Source organism: Gouania willdenowi, chromosome 4, assembly GCF_900634775.1.
Source record: "Gouania willdenowi chromosome 4, fGouWil2.1, whole genome shotgun sequence".
NCBI classification, from domain to species: domain Eukaryota; kingdom Metazoa; phylum Chordata; class Actinopteri; order Blenniiformes; family Gobiesocidae; genus Gouania; species Gouania willdenowi.
The window spans coordinates 27230255-27250415 of record NC_041047.1 but is presented as its reverse complement, the minus strand read 5'-3'; the positions used below and the strand labels follow the sequence as shown (position 1 = coordinate 27250415).

General features: G+C 39.5%; 1 protein-coding gene across 1 annotated transcript in view; it reads left to right on the top strand.

Moving 5' to 3' along the window:
* midn (midnolin) overlaps positions 1–7962 on the top strand; it is a 29415-nt gene extending 21453 nt beyond the window's left edge. Inside the window, exon 9 of the mRNA XM_028444134.1 lies at positions 5587–7962. Coding sequence (XP_028299935.1) covers positions 5587–5849 — 263 coding nt within the window. The 3' untranslated portion in view covers positions 5850–7962. The remainder of the gene's footprint in view (positions 1–5586) is intronic.
* The last annotated feature ends 12199 nt before the right edge of the window (positions 7963–20161 follow it).

Below are 20161 nucleotides of genomic sequence, written 5' to 3'. Positions count from 1 at the left end.
GCACGCAGTCAAACCCAGGTTGAAACAGGCTCTTGAAAATGTCACATAGCTCTGCTGTCTCCTGAGAGCCTTTGGCCTTTTCACTACGAGTTCATGTGCGAGGTGAAGAAGACAAGTGTAAATATAAAAGCTGTATCTCAAATGCACGGGTGGAGTGCTTGTTTTGCTGAGTGGACGGTGCTAATCGGCCTAGGTATCGTGCTGACTGTGAACAGGAAGGCTTAAGGATGCCCTTATTGGTTGTATGTTGGGGAGGAATTCCTGCACTGGGTAGAGTGGACCTCCATTATACCCCTTCTGGCCCTCTGCTCACCCCCTTTCCACCCATACTCGGCCACACTCCATTGTATGGTACTCAGTGGACAGGGGGTTGTAAACAGGGCACCAGGCTGAGCCGTTGTGGGGGCAGAGGAAGAGGAAGGGAGGCTGGTGGGATTAAAGACTTGCCTTTTCGTCCCACTCCCACTGCAGCTGCCACAGGCACACAGAGAGATACAGAGAGGGGGCAATGTGATCTCTGAAACCATCGCCTTCCTCTCCTGTGTCCCAACGCATCACTGTGCCATGGCCAGAGGTGACAAGTAACAAAGTACAAATACTTTGTTACTGTACTTAAGTAGTTTTTTCTGGTATCTGTACTTTACTTGAGTATTTATTTATTTTTTGCCACTTTTTACTTTTTACTCACTATTTTTATACAGATGTCTGTACTTTTTACTCCTTACTTGTTACTTTTAAGACCTTTGAATATGACGTCACTACGTAAAAAGACGTAAACCAACAACCGCTTCTGCTGCTTGTGAAAGGCTTCTCAGCAGCAGGACTCAATTTCAGACCAAAAAGGGAACGTCTCCATTCCAGAAACCTGGAGAACATGATTCTTTTGAGGCTAAATGAGAAATGTTAGTAGTTTGAGCTTTTTTTTTTTTGTTACACAGGTCCCATAGTTCTCTAATTAAGCAAAATTTGCATTTTTTTTTTTCTTCAAACATTTTATTTAAAAATTTGATCCCTAATTAGTGCTAAATTCTCCATGTGTTCATAAAGGATAATAGATTTAACTTATTTCCATGTACCAGTTTTCTACAAGTTCTTTAAAAATGAAACATATGGGATTTGCTGGTTTGAAAACCCTGTCTTATTATTGAAGGGACATTTGTCTACTTTACTTTTTTACTGAAGTACATTTAGTAGCATGTACTTTTTTTATTTCTACTCAAGTAAAGGAGCAATTTCAATCCTTTTACTTTTTCCAAGGTGATTTTTTATTCAAGTAGTGATACTTTTACTTGAGTACTCAAGACTAATACTTTTGCCACCTCTGGCCACAAATTGTTCCCTTTTTTAAATTAATCAAGCCACCATAGCTCCTTAGCTTCTTGCAGGCTTGGACTTTGTAAAGAGGTGGAGGAAGGGAAGGAAAAAGAAAGAGACGAATATCCGTTGCCCTTAACCTCATTGAGTCCTGTATTTAAACCCTGACCAGCTTGGCTGAGGCGTAGGCCATTATCTGTATTCAGGCTTTACTTTCCACTTCTCTCACACACACACGGGACACACACGTGCACCAGTAGCTTCACAAACAGCTCAACGACGCAGCAATTGCACATAGCTATCTAGCTAGTCAGCCAAGCACATCAGGTGCCCTTTCATTGTCGACAAGGAGAGCAGGAGGGAGAGAGGGAATGCAAATGAAGTCTAAAAGTCATTGAAGAGCTCGTGTCCCTGCAGGGCTGTCAATGCCCTTTCAGCCGCTGTCAAAACGCTCAAATTAGTTGGAATTTGATCTTTTTTTTTCTCCCTCTATTGGGTCCTGATTCTTTCCAAACTAAGGCTTATACAGTATATCGGCAGGATTGTTTATGGGTATCAAAAGCTACAGGGATCCCAAGGTTTTTCTAACCTATTTGGCTCTGCTAAGTGTGGTACGTCAGATAATGCATCTATTAGGTTGTAGTTTTTTCACAAGAGCTTTTGATCTACTTTCACGGCCACAAAGCACAGTTTTAATACTTTATTCAACTCTTTTCCACATTTGCACTTCAAAAATTCAGACAGTGAGTCAAAAATAGAATCCAAGGCTGACTTTGCTGCAATACTTTTTCCTCCTCCTCCTCTTCCTCTGTCATTGGTCACCCCTCCCTCTCCCCCTGTTTCCTGGATGCTGAGCAAACACAATGTTCTCTCTGCAAGATCACAAGTCTTATCAAGACAAAACAAACAAACAACAGCATTAAAACAACTACAAATGAAGGCCAATCTGTAGACAATCAATAAAAGGAGAAGCTCCTTAAACCAATTCAACCCCCCCCCCCCCGCAGCCCCCTCCCTCTTTTTTTCCGCCTCCATCCTTTGCTTCTCCTCCTACATCCAAACCCTTCCACCCACTCGTCCTCCCACCCTTCTCCCGTCCTCCCTCCTTCTCCCTCTCTGTCACGCGGTTCCTATCTAAGTCCTTGCTGTGTTGCTGGGCTGGGCTTAAACGCAAGGAAAACTGACTGACGCATCGATTATTCATAGATTACCCATTCTTCCTCTCGCTCTCTTTCAGTTTTTCCCTGCAGTGCCCTGTGTTTTCACAAGGCTTGTGTCAAACTGGTCCTAGACGACAAAATGCTCTGCTTGTGATGGAGTTTTTGTGATAAAATGCAGGAAGGGGATTGGTTAGAAAAAACAAAAAAAACCATGAGAGGAGCGTGAGACTGGAGGTAACTGTTGTTGTTGATGTTGTTGTTGATGTTGTTGTTGATGTCTGTTAGTATATCTTGTAACATATAGAATGTTTGAGATGCTTCCTCACATTTTAAATGTCCAGTATCACTAAGCATCAATGCCTCTCTCTTTTTTTTCTCGTTAAATCTTTAAACCTCTTTGCCACCTCTCTCCGAGTTCTTCAGGGTTATTGTGATCACAACAAACCATAGTTGCCACAGTCAGGCTGTGGGCCAAATTCTGAGTGTGTGTGTGTGTTCTGTGTGTTTATTCTGGCCTTCTTAGCCAGCCCTAATAATAGCTTTACTGTCATAAACATAGTCTGGAGATCCCTGCGGCCAGCTGTGTCCGGCCTAGCTGCCCAGGGCTCCCGTAGAGACGCTGATGAATGGCTACACGCACACGCACACACGTACAACACACACATACACGTATTTGGTGTAGCGCCTAGCACATTCCCAGCCCTCTTGCCAAGCCAAAGGCTAAGACCTCCTCCAGCCAAACTCTGCGTGTTTGTTCTTATTCTGTGTGTTTGGAGTACAACATCACAACCAGAGGCCTAGTTGGACACAAAAGCATTAGTGATTTTTACCCTTGGCAAAGGAAAACTTCACTCAGCAATGTTGTTTTTTCTTTTTCCTGTTTCATTGTTCCTGCCCATTCAGAGGAGAAGGCGGAAGAGGAGGACTGTAGATTTAGCCCTTGGACAAAGGCACTCGGGTCACAGCATGCGTCTCTCCTCTTTGACAGCCCCCCCCCCCCAGCCCCCTGTTCCTCCATGTTACCCTCACGAAAAGTACAGCATCTTTTCTTTTTTATCAGGGCTGGACATGTTGGCAGGAAGTAGGATAACGTAACCCTGTCTCGCTATGGATAGTTGCAGTGTTTCCACATGCTCGTTTAGTTTACATCCTCTGCTTTAAAAAAAAAAAGCAGCTTAATTTTCCTTGGGATGCACCGTCAGACAGCTGTGAATATTTATATCAGGTGGACAGGCTCTGTGCTGCTGCTCGACCCGATAAGCAAATAATAGTGAAAAGAGGTAAATTAAGCCCACACAGAGTCCGGTATTCATTCCGATGGGGGGGAAGCAAGGGGGAGAGCACAATCGATTCAGAAAACTGACACCCACGGCTTATCCCATACCCTCCACCCTCTTCCTCTGTCCTTTTCTCTCTCTCCTATTCACCCCTGGGGGAGGAATTCCTTAACCCACACTGTCTTGCCTCCTTCTTGCCCTTTTTCATGCTGCCCTACCTAGCCGTCTCTGGGGAGCCAAGGCGCAAGAGCCGAAGGACGGCGAGGGAGTTGGGTTAGGGGGAGGGTTAGGAGAAGGGTTAAAGTCGGTGGGGGCTTTTGATGGGGTTGTTGGGTCAATGAGCTGAGAGTAGCAGGCTACAGCCATAATAATGAAAGAAATAGAAGAGAAAACCCAATCTTGCCCCCCCCCAATCCCCTCCCCTGCTTACAATTTCCATTCGCTTGCATTTTCTATTGAAAGCCAATAGCGTTGTCCTGGGCCTGAGATGGATGGCTGCACTAGAGCTAAGGTTTAATCAATAGGTCTTTTTAATTTGCCATCGATCCACGTTAAAAGCTACTGCGGCTGTTGCTGCTATTGCCGTGTGTGTGCGTGTTTGTATGCGTGCGTACACCTCACAGTGCGCGTCTGCAGTATTGTGCATTTGTGTATGTGTTCTGGTGTGCTTCTGTGATGCACCCGAGTTGTGTGTGTGTGTGTGTGTGTGTGTGTTGTGGTGTGTAGCAGAGGCCGGGTTGGTTGCTGTGTGCTTCGGTTTATTGACATTCTAGCCCATTATTTAATTATTTAATTCCCAGACAGATACTAATGGAGCAAGCTAATAGATTGCGGTTGCTTTTCCTTTCCTTCCAAGCTACCCGAATATACGCAATAATGGAATTAGCCTGCACTTGGCCACTGTAAGAAAGCATTCACAGTGGAGTAGCAGGTTTCTCCCTCGAGACCAGACTTTCCTATAAGCACATCAACAGCTAGAAATGCACTTAAGAGCACCTTCATACGAGTCATGCCAATCGTAATTATGTTTGCTGATATATCAGAAAGTGTCATATTTTTTCTCTCGTTTGTATGCCCGGTACTATTTAAGATGGTTTATTCATTCAGTGATGAAAGGACACTGAAAGGGCTTCTGGTGCTCAGTGGGGAGGCTCAAGCCCCAGATTCAATGCCACATTGTGCACATAGTGTGCGTGTGTGCATGTGCGCGTGTGTGTGTCAGAGTCAAGGGAATGATCAATCAGTTTGTCTTTGTGTTATCAAACAGACTCTGTGGCCTTCTGTAGACACACACAGACCTCCTTATACCAAGCAGTAACTAGAATATTTGCATTAGCATTAGCTTTAACATTAACATTGGGAGTGGCGGCCTAGTGCTTAAGGAAGCAGGCTTGTAATCGGAGAGTCATTGGTTCGAATCTCACCCGGGCCATCACTGTGGGATGTTGAGCAAGTTCTTTAACCCCAATCCAACTGCTCCTCAGGGAAAATTAGTAAAAATGCAGAGAAGAATTTCACTACGGTGATGATTAAAGTATACATTATTATTGTTAACATTTGTATTAACATTAGCTTAGCATTAACCTAGCGTTAGCATAAGCCTAACATTAACAGCAGTAATGGGTTAGCATAAGTCTGGCATTAGCTTAGCATTAGCCTAGCATTAGCATTTACCAACATTATCATTAGCCTAGCAGTAGTATTAACCTAGCAATAGCTGAATATTAGCAAAATGGTTGAACAAGTTGCTTATTGCTTATACTAATTTGCCAGCTGGTATAAAGAAGAGCCACCTATTCGTCTGACTCTTTCCAATCTCTTCTCCTTTTGTCCAGGTGACCGTATCCGCCAGACTGAGAACCGTGCCACTCGCTGTAAAGTGGAGCGTCTGCAGCTGTTGATGCAGCAAAAGCGTCTGCGCAGGAAGGCCAGACGAGATCAACGCGCTCCATACCAGTGGCTCCCCAACCGCAAGGCCGGACGCAGCAACAGCAACAGCAGCATGTCCAGCGAGGGCTCCCTGGACCTGGACTTTGACGACTCGGTGTGGAAGCCTGACGTCAAGGCCGACTTGAAGTCCGAGTTCGTCATGGCCTGAGTCATCTTCTTCGCTGACGCGCCGATGGAACGACCTCGGAAAGCGTCACTCGGGTTACAATTAAAGATCTTTTGTGAGGCAGAGGAACGGCAGGAGGTGACGCGTCTGTGATGAAGAAGAAATCAAAGTTGTCCTTATGACTGTCTGCCACATGAAAAGAGGCTCCCCCGCAGACTGAAATCCTTCTGTCCTTCACGGCTGACCTTGTGAAAAACAGCCACAGTTGGAAAAAAACAGGACTTTGTTGTGATGCTTGTTTCTGAACAAGCAAACTAACCGGACTTAACAGTGTATAAGATTTTTACCTGAACTTGAGCATAGCAGATTTCAGTGGGTGGTGGTGGTAGTATTTCCAGATTCTTTTTCTAGATTTTTTTTAAGTGCACTCTGAGCAGAAATGAAGAGATCAACACTGGACATACTAACAGGACTAGAGCAGCAGGACTCCAGTGTCTTCTAACCGCAGAGAAGGCACAACTGCCGGACTATACCAATCATCTCAAATGGGCATTCTTATTGATCTCGAATCTCACTTACCAGAGTCCCACTTTTGACCTGTTACAGGGTGGTTAAACTCTTTTCTTTTTTCCACTTTGAAACACATTATTATATTTTATAAACAAACTAAATATGTAGCATTGTTCACAAAGCATTCAGGTTTTCATACAACGGTTCAGTAGTCGTATATTTGCACATCGTTTTGATTTGTAACAGCTGTTCAAAATGTGCAGGCGGAGAAGAAGAAGCGGCCTGAAGAAAAGAATAAATATGATTATGGAAATGTTGCCATCTACTTCAGTGTCATAGGTTATTGATAGGAGTGATTAATGATAAAAAAAAAAAGAATCTCTATCAACAGAAAGTGCTTTAGAGGATTTAAAATCTTTAAAATGTATATGGAAAAAAAAATAATGATCTATTTTTATTTCTCTTACTATCTGCTGTTTTCAAAAAACAGCAGACCTCTGTGGCTTTAGTCATTGACTACCAAGAAAAAAAAAATGTAGATCCATTCAATCATTCATCAGCCCTTATTGTGTACAGCCACAACAAATGGCAGAGATTATCCAGTCAGCCTCATGTCAAACACACTTAGGTGGACAAAGGTCGATTTACGGTTTGTGTACGAAAAATGTGAAAATTTGGCAAACCTTAAAAAGAAAGCAAACATTTTGTGACTTTACTGTAAATGGATCAGAGGATGTTTTCATCCTGTTGTCTTCACCCAGTACATCACAAGTTTAGCAACAACAACAGCTCCCATTTAGTCTTTGGCCTGTTCATCTTCATCAACATCTCCTTGTGACGACAACTCAGTTTTTTACTGGTCAAAGAGGGAGAAGAGGCGGGATCTTTATCCAGCATCATTTATCTAGTGCCTCCACCAGTACATCCATTGACATATCAGGTTGGGCCTTTTTGAAGTTTTGCTGCTACACACTGGGATATGAACAGAAAAAAGGGGAGGGGAAAAGTGTTTTTCTTTGCATGTTGTAGTAGTGTAAAAAATACACTTTTATTTTATGATGGAAGAAAAAAAAAAACTGGGGCTGTGGGAATTAAGGTTACCAACGTGCATGAATTTGTGAAGAAAATAAACAATGCTGCTTTTGTTGGTTAGCTTTTTGTACATTATGTTCCTCCGACCCCACGTCCCACGAGCAAATCCCGACGCGAAACCAAAACCGATGAAGTGTGGACTTGTTGCTCAGCACTGCACCCTCCCTCTGACGAAAACGGTAACCATGGCGGCATTGCGAAGAGCGACTTGACTCTTCCCCCCCAAACGCTGGTGTATTTCCCCCACTCCCTCACTTCCCATTCTTCCACCCATGACTCTCAAGGAATTGGACAGCCTATGAACTTGATTAGCCGCCTCCCTCCTCCCAGCCTGGGACGTATTCTCACAGACGAGTGGATTTACAAAACTGTCCATCATGTCGTAACCAAGAGAAACACCTGGTGTGCGTCTTTTTGTCCGTCTGATCGACCATCTGACCATGATTGCACTCCCAGAGATTGCAGTGAGAGATTACCTTTTTTGGTGAACCTCATTTTTTTTTTTTCTTTTTTTTTTAAGTGGCCTTACCTTTCACTAAAAAAAAAAAAAAAACACAAGACATTTGGGGACAATGGGGTGGGAATGTTATTTTTATTTTTCAAGGGGCTGTTTTGAACTTTGTGTATCGATGTTGGACAATGTCATCACGGCGCCATTGTTTGTCACTGAGGACACTGGGCAATCTGTCGTTAAGTACATTTAGCTGGTTGGAGTCTCTAATATGTCAAGGCTTCTGTGCCTTAAAAATGTTGCCCTCACAGTGTCAATGTTGGAGTGGAACTTGTTGTCATTGGTTGGTAGGCGATTAAGAGCCAAGGGAGTCGTTGAATCTAAGAGGAAAATGTGTTTATGGATATCAAATCCTGGTCCTCTAATATTGTCTTTGTCCCGTCCCTTTGTTTGGTTGTCTTGTTATTTAGATCTCACTTTCTTTGAAATCTCAAGCAGCAAAAAGCCACACACTTCTGTAACTAGCAAAGGAGAATCCCAAAATCTGATATTTAATATATTTCAGATGACACCAGTCTACCCACCCTTCCCATTTCCTTTGTTACATTTTTAAAAGACATTTAACCCCCCCCCCCCCATCCTCTGAGAAAAAATCTTCAGTTTTCTTTTGTATATGTAAGAACTATACTCTGTGTGTGCCTCACTTCTGTGTGACAAAAGCATTACAGAGAGGAGAATATGCCGCGTGTTGGTGGGATTCCCATCATGTCATTTAAGTTGCCTGTTCTTTTCTTGTAGCCAACTATTGAAATAACAGGATTCAAAAATACAATTTACAATGTCCTAGCTCTAGACCGGTGTAGCACATGTGTGACTGTGTTAATTTATGAAACCAAAATGGTAACTGTGAATTCTGTATTTCTTTGTGCATCTTTTTTTTTTTTTTTTTTTTTTTTAGCTGTGGGAGGGAGGGGGAGGGGTTTGGGGGGGAGGTTCAAGAATGAAGAAAAAAAAAGACTTTTTTTTTTTTTTTTGTTTTTGGTGGATTATAATGGAAATGAAATGTTCTTTCTGAAAAAGAAAAAAAAGCAGAAAAAAAAGATCAAAACTGAAAAAATTCTATGAATATATTTTTTTTTCTTAAGCAATACATTTCAGTGTGACTTGTGATAGAACATTTTCTTTTTTTAGGTAATAAATAAAAAAAAAAACCCAAAATGAAAACAAACTATGTATCCTCGAGTGTTCTTTACATCATTAACATTTTTCCTTTATTTTATTTAAATTTAATACACTGGTCCATTCAAAACAAAGCAGTGTTTATTTTATCTTTTCCTTCTCTGGTGAATCGCTTGAAAGGGAATCATGGTACAATTCAATTAAAGTGTAAATGTAACCAAACATCCACAGCCACACAATGTTGTGTATTTACTGTACACATGTAATCTTGTTCCTCTATTCACCTGCAATACTCATCCATTGGAAGTCAGCATGCATCACATTGTGTTCAAGTGCAGAAATGACCACTTGTAATGTTACTAAAAATTCCCAGCAATTGCTAATGTGTGATGAATGCCATGTGGAGTTTCCAGCAAACTTAAAATACCTCTTTCAAAGTTCACCGTTTATGTAGAAGAGAGAACAATCTGTGTTTCCATGGGGAGAATTTCTTGAATTCAACACAATGTCTGTTCTCACAAGTATGTAACACTTATGACACTTGACGTAACAAACAAAAGATTTATAGTGGAAAAATCAGAACCAGACTTCAATTACTTTTTTTTGTTTGATCATGTTTTAAAAGCACATTCTCCAGACAATTTGCAAATTCTGCAGCAGTGCGTAAACATAGGAGCATGCACAAAGACCATTTTAAATCTCTCTTTAATCAGTTGCAGAATATATTAGGGTGTGATAAGAATTTAAACCAAATATACTTTTAAATAGGATGCTTGGAAAGTGGTGATGCTCGAAAATAACAATCAGTATGTTCTTAATATACAGTATATTCAACAATACTTAAAGCCAATCTTTCTGCACCAGTTCAAACTTGCTTTACCTTAAAGGTGCAGTCCATGACTTTCAGTTACCTCTCTCCCCCTCCCTCCCCGCTGCTCTCTTGCCCTGCCTCCAAACTTTCCAACGTCCCTCCCTCAGAGGAGCTAACAAGCTAACGTTAGTCCGACAGCAACATCACAGTAATATAACATGCTCTGTTAAAAACATATTACTGCAACGCTTCTCTCTCTTTATGTGCACACACCTCAGCAGTAGCAACAACACAGTGTCACTCACAGCAGCCACACGGAGGCTGCTGTGCACATACAAACAACACATGAACCACAGAGTTCTAGTGTAACAATTACAAATCAAACATAATGTATATCAAGCAGCAGTAATTACCTGTCAAGCAGAAAAGTTGGTAATTCCATCTTCTACTCCTCCAGACCCTACACTAAATAAAATGGGAAAGCTCTGGGGAAAGGGGTGGGGCCTGTCAGCAACAGCTGTCAGTCTGCCCATCAAACACAATCCTGGCTCTGATTGGTTCTTTTTGCTCGGTTGCGGTGCATTCTGGCAATCTGCCAAAGGCAGCAGGAGCAGCAGAGGGGCCTCAATGAGTCTGTTTTTTTCACACAAACTACTAGTTTCATGTAAAACTGTCCTTTACATAGTGACAGCTTTAGCAAATATTTGCAGACTGCACCTTTAATCTTTCTTTTATTTGTTTAATTATTTCTTACTTTCTTTTCTTTATTTGTGTTTGTCTTCTGTAAAGCAGCTTTGAGTTCCAAAAAAAATACTGTATAAATTTGATGCATTATAATAATTATTGATATTATTATCGCACAGCTTGATGTTGGGCTGGTGTAGTATTTAACAGTGTCGTCAGAGTGAAAGATTATTTGTAGCACATTCTGATGCAGCTTTTTATTTTGCAGTAGATCCAAAGATAACCCTGTTAACATCAGCAACATCACCACACTTTGAGTGAGAGCTTATTCAATATGGAAAGCTCAGTTTTCTTGATGATTATGGGCTGAACTCTTCTTTCAAAGCAGAGAATGAAAATAACGGACCTGGATGACGAGCGTCATTATCACAGAAATGTCACACGTGTGTGAATGACAGTGAGGGGCTGACAGAGTGAGTGGGTTCAGGGAGTCCGTCCTATCAGAAGATGAGACAGAATATGGAAGCACAGCAACAAACTGAAGGAGAAAGAAAGAGCCTTGCCTGGTGTGAAGCCTCCTCCTGACACATGTTCTCGTACTTCTGAAGCAGCGATGGCAGAGAGCTGAGCCTGGCTCGAAGCATCTTTAAACAGGAGAGCAACATGAAAGGGGTGAAGTCAATGTATATGTCAAAGCAGGGCTGCAACAGGGTGAGGATGACACGACGTGAAACGCAGCATGATGGAAGCTTCTGTTTTGCCTTTGGAGATGTGATGAAGAGTGGAGGTGAAAGTGGTTTGAGGCAGAGGTGTAGAAGTACTGTCACTCGATTAAAATTGTACTCAAGTACAAGTAAGTCGTACATAACATACTCAAAGTACAAGTAAAAAGTAGCTCAAATAAATGGTACTCGAAGTTACGAGTTACGGTAATAAATCTTGCCACGGTTCTTAAAGCTAGGGTTGGCGATTTTCTCCAGATACACTTTTTAAGTTTTTGGTTGAAATTGTCTTGATGTCCTGACAGAAATTAAGATCTTATGTGCTCTGAAAAAGGAATGAAGGAAATCCATCATTTGTAGCATCTGTAAATCTGTAATAACTTCAACCAATGGAAAAAAGAACCGTTTTTTTTAACCAATCACGTCTCCCTGCTCGTTCTCGATCCCTCGCATGCACGAGCTCACACTGAAGCAAGTTTTTGGTCACAGTTTTTAACATATATAATGATAAAGTTTATTGTTTACCTACTAGTGAATGAGACGTGAGACAAAGAAGTTTCTACCCAATACAAGCGATGAGCTGACGTCTGCTATTGGAGCAGCTGTGCTAGTACATGTGAGTGAGACGGAGCACAGAGGGGAGGGGCGAGGGGGGTAAAGGCGGAGCCGTCGGGGAGGCTACATTCAAAATTTTGCTAGCTTTCGAAAATCACCTACTCTACTTTTAAAGCTTAATTTATTTTCCACAAAGGCATCTGTATAAAATAAAAGGTTTGTCAAAATGTACAATTCTTTTAAAAATAAAATTACACAACACAATATGCACAACTATAACATCACATTGCACTCTCGACTCTTCCTCACCCCTCCCATTTTCCTACCCTGACTCCCTCTTCCCTGTTCCCTTCCCCCTCACTCTACTGCAGGTGTAACACTGCAACAATAAAGTATTTCTTATCCTTCCTTAGGGCCTTAGGGCAGGGCTGGTGGTGGTCACAATTTTGCAATAAAATAAATACATTTATTTAATAGCAGTTTTACAATGTCTGTCAGAGCCTTAGTAGATATATACTGCTTCACTTAATACATTTTTCTTAAAATTTTTATTTTCACTGAAACATTGAGACACATTTAAGTTTTGCAGATAGGATTTTATTGAAGAAGTTTTTTTTACAAGATGTTTTTAAAAAAATAAAAATAAATGAAAACTTCTCTTTGTTTTAAATATTACAAAATTGTTAAGTTGTACAAATGTTACACGTTTTACCACAAGTTTAAAAAGTTATAGTAAAATAAGGACATTGATTTCCGATGAAATGCAATAAAAATGAAACAATTACTTGAATTGAGAAGAAAAAAAAGTGTTGCATGTTGAAATATTATAGTTTCCTTATTATCTTACCCTTTAATTAAAGTGAAACTGTGAAAACGTATACAAAAGGTATATCAAACCAGTAGCCCTTTGGATAATTCAGAACGTTTGAAGCAGCTCGCAGTTTCAGAAAGGTTGGTTTTAAAATGGACTTAAGTACAAGTAAAATGACTGATTTAGAATACTACTCACAAAAAGTACAAGTACTTGTAGTGCGTAACATTCATTTCTGGTTTGAGGTAACTCATGTAAACACAAGTTATCAGCCTTGGAATAGAAAAGTCTCTCTGACGTAAAACAGCCACAGCAAATTGACATCAAACCGTGGATGCCAGAAGCCTTATGGTGTTTACACCATCATTCTGATAATGTCCATGAATGAGAAATGTGGCCCTTTGGCCCGCTTTCTCACAGCTTGTCTCTCTCTGTAGAGATGGCTCTAATGAAAGCCTCCTACACGCAGCCTTCCGATCACAAGCACACACACCTCCTCTCTGTCCCTGACTGTACTGGTTCCATGAAAGGCAAATAACAATGATAGCTCCTCCATTGATTAGCTCATCAAATGCAAGTAGCCATACATTGCTCAGACAAGTACAAGGATCTCAATTTTAGTTACGGAGCAATAAAAGCCTTTACCTGCTTTGTATCAGTATTCTATTTTAAATCTATTTAACTCCTGTTGTTGCACACAAAAACAAATGCAGTAAAACATTTGCTCTGTTTCATTTCTTTTTTTTTATCATTTGTTTAATGGGAAAATGTATTTTTTCACTCGAGTGACTGATTTTTCTGAAGATGTATGAGTGCTGTGAGCTAATCTGACCATTGCAAAGCTAATTAAATATACATATAGGGCAAAAAAAAACAATTTTTCCAAGTGACTTAACTAGACTATATATGACTAGTATGAAAAAAAAGTCCACATGTTAAGGAAAACTAAATTATATTGACATTTTCGTTGAAGAATAAAACTGAATGGATGAAATCCAATTAGAAGTGAACATGTGGCATCTATTGATGACACCAAATCTATCAGTGTTCATTTAAAAACATTTATACCATCTCAAATCAGGTTGATCATTGAATCTCAAAAAAATTGCCAAAACTCTTAGTCTGTTTATTTTAGTAACATATTTAGTCAACTGAAATGTCAATAAGTTGACAAAAACTGGTCAATTTTGACTAAAACTAACATTTTAGTCAAAAGACAATGAATAAAAATAAATCAAAATGTCACGTCAAAATGAATCCAGGTTGGTGTCATCATAGCATTAACTCTATAGATTCACATTTATTATAAACGTTTAACACAGCAGAAAGGCTCACAGTCCAAAACTGAAAGGTAAAAAGTAAACAAAAGCTATGATTACAGGAGAAAAGTTGTAAGATGCAAAAGGAGAACTATTTTCGTCCATTGTGATTGTCCGTCATCACTTACTAACCACTTTGTGACTGATCAATAGCTGTTTATTTGTGCAACCATTACATGTGGTGCAGAATCTTGGAGCCAGATTTCTGTTTATCTGGAGGTAATGATCTCATGGGATTTTTTCAAGACTACCGACTCAATTTGCTCAAAATGTAATAAATAAAAAAAGTGCACTGAGAGGAGAAAGGAGAGGAGAAAGGAAAATAAATAATAGAGGTCAGATAATAATGGCCAGACTGGCTGGATGTCACATGACAACATAAAGCAAGTCTAACTTGAAATCTGCTGTGCCAGTGCAATGACAAATGCTCACATACTATAAAGATAAGAGTGATCAGAGGGGGTAGATGTGTGACCACAAGTGTCACAGAGCTATTTGTTAGTTGGAAGCAACCATCTGTGAGTTATGTCAGAGAAGAAGAAAATACTTTTGTCTTTATTTGAGGGGACATTATTCACAATTACCTCTCACACACACGCAACTGAAACTCTCTCACATTAACAACGGAAAAATGATTTGCTCACACACTAGTGTGAAACGTTCTCACACACACACACACACACAGGAGTTGATTTTAACTTTTCTCACAGAATTATTATTTTTTTTTAAAAAAAACCCAAAAAACAACCAACACAGGCTTCAAAACTTCACAAGGAAAAAATTCTGAATTTAGTAAAAAATTTCCTCTGCTTGTTGGCAAAAAATGATTTGTATCATCATGCTTATGAATGCTATATGTTAGAAATACTGGTACAATGCACTGTAGTTCAATAGAATCGCTCACTTTAACGGTCTGACCTGAGTTCTGCAAACTGCATAAGCACATGGAGGTGTAAAGATTATTTAGTTTTGACTTTAAAATGTCTAGTTTTATATAGATTAGTTACAACATTAATGGAGAGAGGTAACAGTATGTCTTTGCTATCTATTATCTATCTATCTATCTATCTATCTATCTATCTATCTATCTATCTATCTATTATCTATCTATTTATTATCTATCTATCTATCTATCTATCTATCTATCTATCTATTATCTATCTATCTATTATCTATCTATCTATCTATCTATCTATCTATCTATCTATCTATCTATTATCTATCTATCTATCTATCTATCTATCTATCTATCTATCTATCTATCTATCTATCTATCTATCTATCTATTATCTATTTATCTATCTATCTATCTATCTATCTATCTATCTATCTATCTATCTATCTATTATCTATCTATCTATTTATCTATCTATCTATCTATCTATCTATTTATCTATCTATCTATCTATCTATCTATCTATCTATCTATCTATCTATCTATCTATCTATCTATCTATCTATCTATCTATCTATCTATCTATCTATCTATCTATCTATCTATCTATCTATCTATCTATCTATCTATCTATCTATCTATCTATCTATCGATAGAAAAACCTTATAACACTGACATTGCACACATTTCCATTTCCATTTATACTTATTTATTCTCAAATATTGGTGTCGTTATTTGTTATTATTAACTCTTAGTTTAACCTGAATAAAATGAAGGATGATTTTTTTTTATCAAAGACTGAGCCTGTTTTCTTTTAAACACAAAGGTCCTCAGTGTGTTTCCTTAAACAAAAGGTTACCCTCCAGCTATGCTAGACCCAAACAAAACAAACCGCACGTGAGATTGTTGACACACATTCACGTTGACAATGGCAGCATACAACATACTACTCAAACTGATTTACTTCTTTTTTCTATTTTTTTCTCCTGTGCACTGCTTTGCAATGCACTGGAAGTAACAGAGGCATCATGAGCAGAAGCTCCACCGATGAGTTTTGCAGGGCTTCGAGTCATCCTGCAACTATCAAGAGCCGCTTCTGAGAAATCGCTGCCTATTTCTGACTGCATGTGACTGTCAGTCTCAGCCTCCACACCTTCCTGCACGCCTGCTGTCAGTGGATGTGACTGTCTTCAGAGACAGAGTAAGACAGGAAGAGGGAGGCTCAGCTGCCACCACTAACTGAAACCCTGTGGCTCAGGGATTGAGAGGAGATCCGCTGAGTTTGGGGTTTCACAGTTTGCTGTGTGATCTCAGATAAGACAAGCCCAGCTGTATTTTGCCTTTACTTACACGCAACACACTTTCATACACACACACACAGTCACAAACACACTCACAGACACACAAACATGCATAACGGAAAAGTTTCCCAAGGTTTTGTGTGTCAGTAACAGATGTAGTTCAGATGAATTTACTATATGCACACAAATGTGAATAAGTGTATACATTAATTAATGCAAAAGCTTTCCCAATGGGATATTTTGAGGTGATGCGGAAAAATCCATAGCAGTCAGGATTGAAAGCTGCTGCTAACAATAAAAATAATAATTTCTTTTAAATCAGATAAAGACATAGGGCCTGTGCTACGAACCTGAACAAATATATCTGGGATATTTCTCCATTAGCGGGCTTCTCTTAAAGGGCCCATGTTATGCTAAATCAACTTTTATATGCTTTAAACATAATAAAAGTGCTATATGGGCTTCATACACATGCCCAGTATTTTTTACATTGATTCCCTTAATTGTTAGTTAGAGGGTGATTTGCTCCTTTCTTACTGCAGGGTGAGCCCAAACACCTCCCTCCCAATTTCATGACGAGTTCCCACTTTGATGACGAATTTGTCTGTCTTGTGTTTATGAAACAGCATGAGCTCGGCTACAGAGTGGGTGGGAGGAGGGCGGGCCGTCCTCTGGCTCAACGTCACCGTTTGGGGAAGAAGAAGTCAGTGTCCTGTCTATAGACACGCCCACTCATGAATATTCATGAGTAGGCCACAAATCAGCCTGTTTGTGTAGAGTTGCTCAGAAAGTGACTTTTCAGAAGCTAAAACTCTGGAAAAAAGGCGAGTTTGGGAAAATAAACCTCAAATACTATGTTTTTGGGGTTCTTAGAACCGATGGAGATGGGTGAAAAATAGCATGACATGGGCCCTTTAAGGCAGGGGTGTCAAACTCCTTTTAGTTCAGGGGCCAAACACGGACCAGTTTGATGTCAAGTAGCGGACCACTTGATATTGTAAGTGGGGAAAAAGGAACAATTTTAACATCATTGTTCCCTAGTTTTCAATATCAGTTCAATTCACTTTAAACTTATTAATTTTGTAGCCAATTTTTGTTTAATTATAGGAATTATTTGCAATTGTTTGCGAGAAATTGCAAGATTTGTAGAAAAAAAATTGAGCGTTCTTCTATCCACACTTTGCAATTTAAAAATGACTTTAAACAGAAGTCAAATTCAAGCCCCTAAAAATGTTGTAGAGTTTCATTAAATTGGTGAATTTGAAATATCTACAACTGGATTATTTGGTAATTTACACAATAATTTATGTTTATGTCATTTTCACTTTCTTCTGTGGGTCAAATTGGATGCTGTAAAGGGCTGGACTTGGCCCCCGTGCCTTGACTTAAGCAAACATTTTCTGTCACAGAACAGCTGGACTGAAGCAGGTTATCAACAGCTGCGTGCACTCTCACATAAAGGAGGCGTTGTTTGCAGCGTCTGATGAATTGCAAACATGGAGAAACCATGCAGGACAGCCTACGCTATACATTTATTCTTTAAAATATAAAGGACTAAAATCTATAATCCAGGCTGAATCCAACACTGTTGCTGCAGCAAAAGCAGGAAGGAAAGAATGCAGGCAGAAAGCTGCCGACACTATTAATGCGTAACAGGGTAAGACTACAAGTTCATATCATCGGATAATTGACAAACAACGCTTTGATCAGTCAGTTTCACTTGTTATTACAGGACAGACATGTTTCTGTTCAAGTAGTTTGCCTCCATTTCCCACACACTTCCACAGATGGGGATGAAACATTATGTGTGTTTTGTGCAGCCTATGTTATGTTAGAAGACTCTCGCCAGTTTGTGTATAGCAGTGTACGGTGTGTACGCACATAAATATATAAATAAATGAATAAATGAGTTCATCGGTCCGCGGGTACGGAGGGCGCCCAACACACCCAGCCTCCATCAATTTATACCTTTATGCCATTTATGCCATCGTAAATGAAAGGTTTGCATTTGTCTATTATTTATTGAATTGAATTCATTGATTCTTTAAAAGGGACAATGCACATTAATAAACAGAATTAGCCAAAAAAGGCTAGTTTTGAGCTGGTGTCCCTGGCCCGATTTTAAAAGGCAACCGAAAATGCAAAAGGTATAAAAATAAAGAGAGAATACAACATGACAACAAAGAACAGGTATGACAAATAGCAAAATAATTACTGATAAAACAAAGCACTTAAGTCTGGACTAATACTCTTAGAATTGCCTCTACTAGAACTATAACAAAATAAAATCCATTTTTAACACAAGAGAAAAAAACAACGTACAAAAAAATCTAAATCAAAATAAAATAAAATAAATTTGTGAATAACACTAATAAAATTTACATTAATATTAATATTCTTTCCTAAGCACGGGTCTGCACACCAACCAGGATCTTCCAAGAATGGGCAGCTCATTTTCAAGAGAACTGATTGGTCAGGAGGTGGGACTTATATACTCGCTCAGCTCTTATCCAGGATAACGACTAACCTGGTCTCAGTGTAAGTTACCATGGTAATGGTGAACCAGCGTCATAGTAAAGTACACACCGAATAAATCCTAGATGTTAAGCACGATAAGAGGAAATCAAGCTATCCAGAATAGTTGTTTGTTTGTTGTGAGTTCCACTGTTTATTGACATTGTTTGAAATGTTTTGCGCATTGCATTGTGGGATGTGGAGTCATGGCGATGGATGCATAAAAGTGTTTTTACTTTATTCTGATATCACGGGGAATACCAGGAACAAACTAGAACAAAAACGATGTCAAGCTAATTACTTACAATGAAAGCGAAGGAATCACGTTAAGAACAAATTAGAAACATTTCTATGCATCTGATTAAAGAACTCAACATCCCATAATTTAGTGTTTATGGTAACAAACCTTTACATATTTTTTTGAGCAAATTATCTTTGATTTACTGATCAATGATACCTGTCTTTATCTGATAAAAAAAGCAGATGTATCCAAAAACAACAACAATGCAATTAGGATCAACACAGTTCCCTAAACATTCCTCTTTTTATTTTTAGTCGTCTTGTTCAAGTGCAGGCTTTTATCTTCTTTTATATTGGAGGTGACCTCTTAGCTCTGATGAAAGCTCCATCTGGACACAGGGGTAATGGAGCGAACACACTGAAAAAGCATTTTCTTCAGGTCAGGGGTGTAAACATCCCAGTCTGTGCCTTCTCTTCCTCTTTATTAACCATGACTTTTTGCCACAGTCAGCAGGGACTGTGTTGTCCTTTATTTCTATTTCTGTTTGTTTCCTGCTCAGTTAAAACAGAGGAATGAGTTCCTGTTTCAACCATCACCTGATGTGTATTTATGCAGCTGTGAGGAAAACCTTTGATTTTTTTGTTTTGTTTTCAGGGACGCACATACCAACCCGAGCTGGACAAGCCGTTATTGGACCGGACTGCATGTGAAACAGTCAGCTGTCTATCCTCAGAGCTAGACCACATGGTTAACACACGCCTGGACACACAGGAGGTGAACATGCACTCAGGGTCATTTATTAATCCATTATTCCATCCATCCATCCATAGGATCTAGTCCAACTTTAACAATCTCTACAAACTATATGAGCTACTTCAAAGGTGCTGAATCATCCAAAGGGCAACCAGTTTGAAATAACACATTTTCACCGTTTCACCGTTTTACTTTAATGAGAGGGTAAGATAATGAAAGTCGAGCAGTAACTTAAAAATGTATGTTCAAGTCTCAACGTGCAATTGTTTCATTTTCATTACATTTAATACAAAATCACCATGTTCCTATTTCAATAGCCTGCGAACAACTTTTAACATGTACAACTCAACAATTTTATATTATTTTACAAAAATAAACTTTGCGTTTGCATTCAAAACGTATTCTATCACAATCCAAACCCCCAAATCTACAACAACATTTTAGAAGTTAGTGAGTAGTGCTCCTGTTAGAACAGGCCAGAGGGCCCCTCACATGGCCCATGTGGGCTACCTGGTG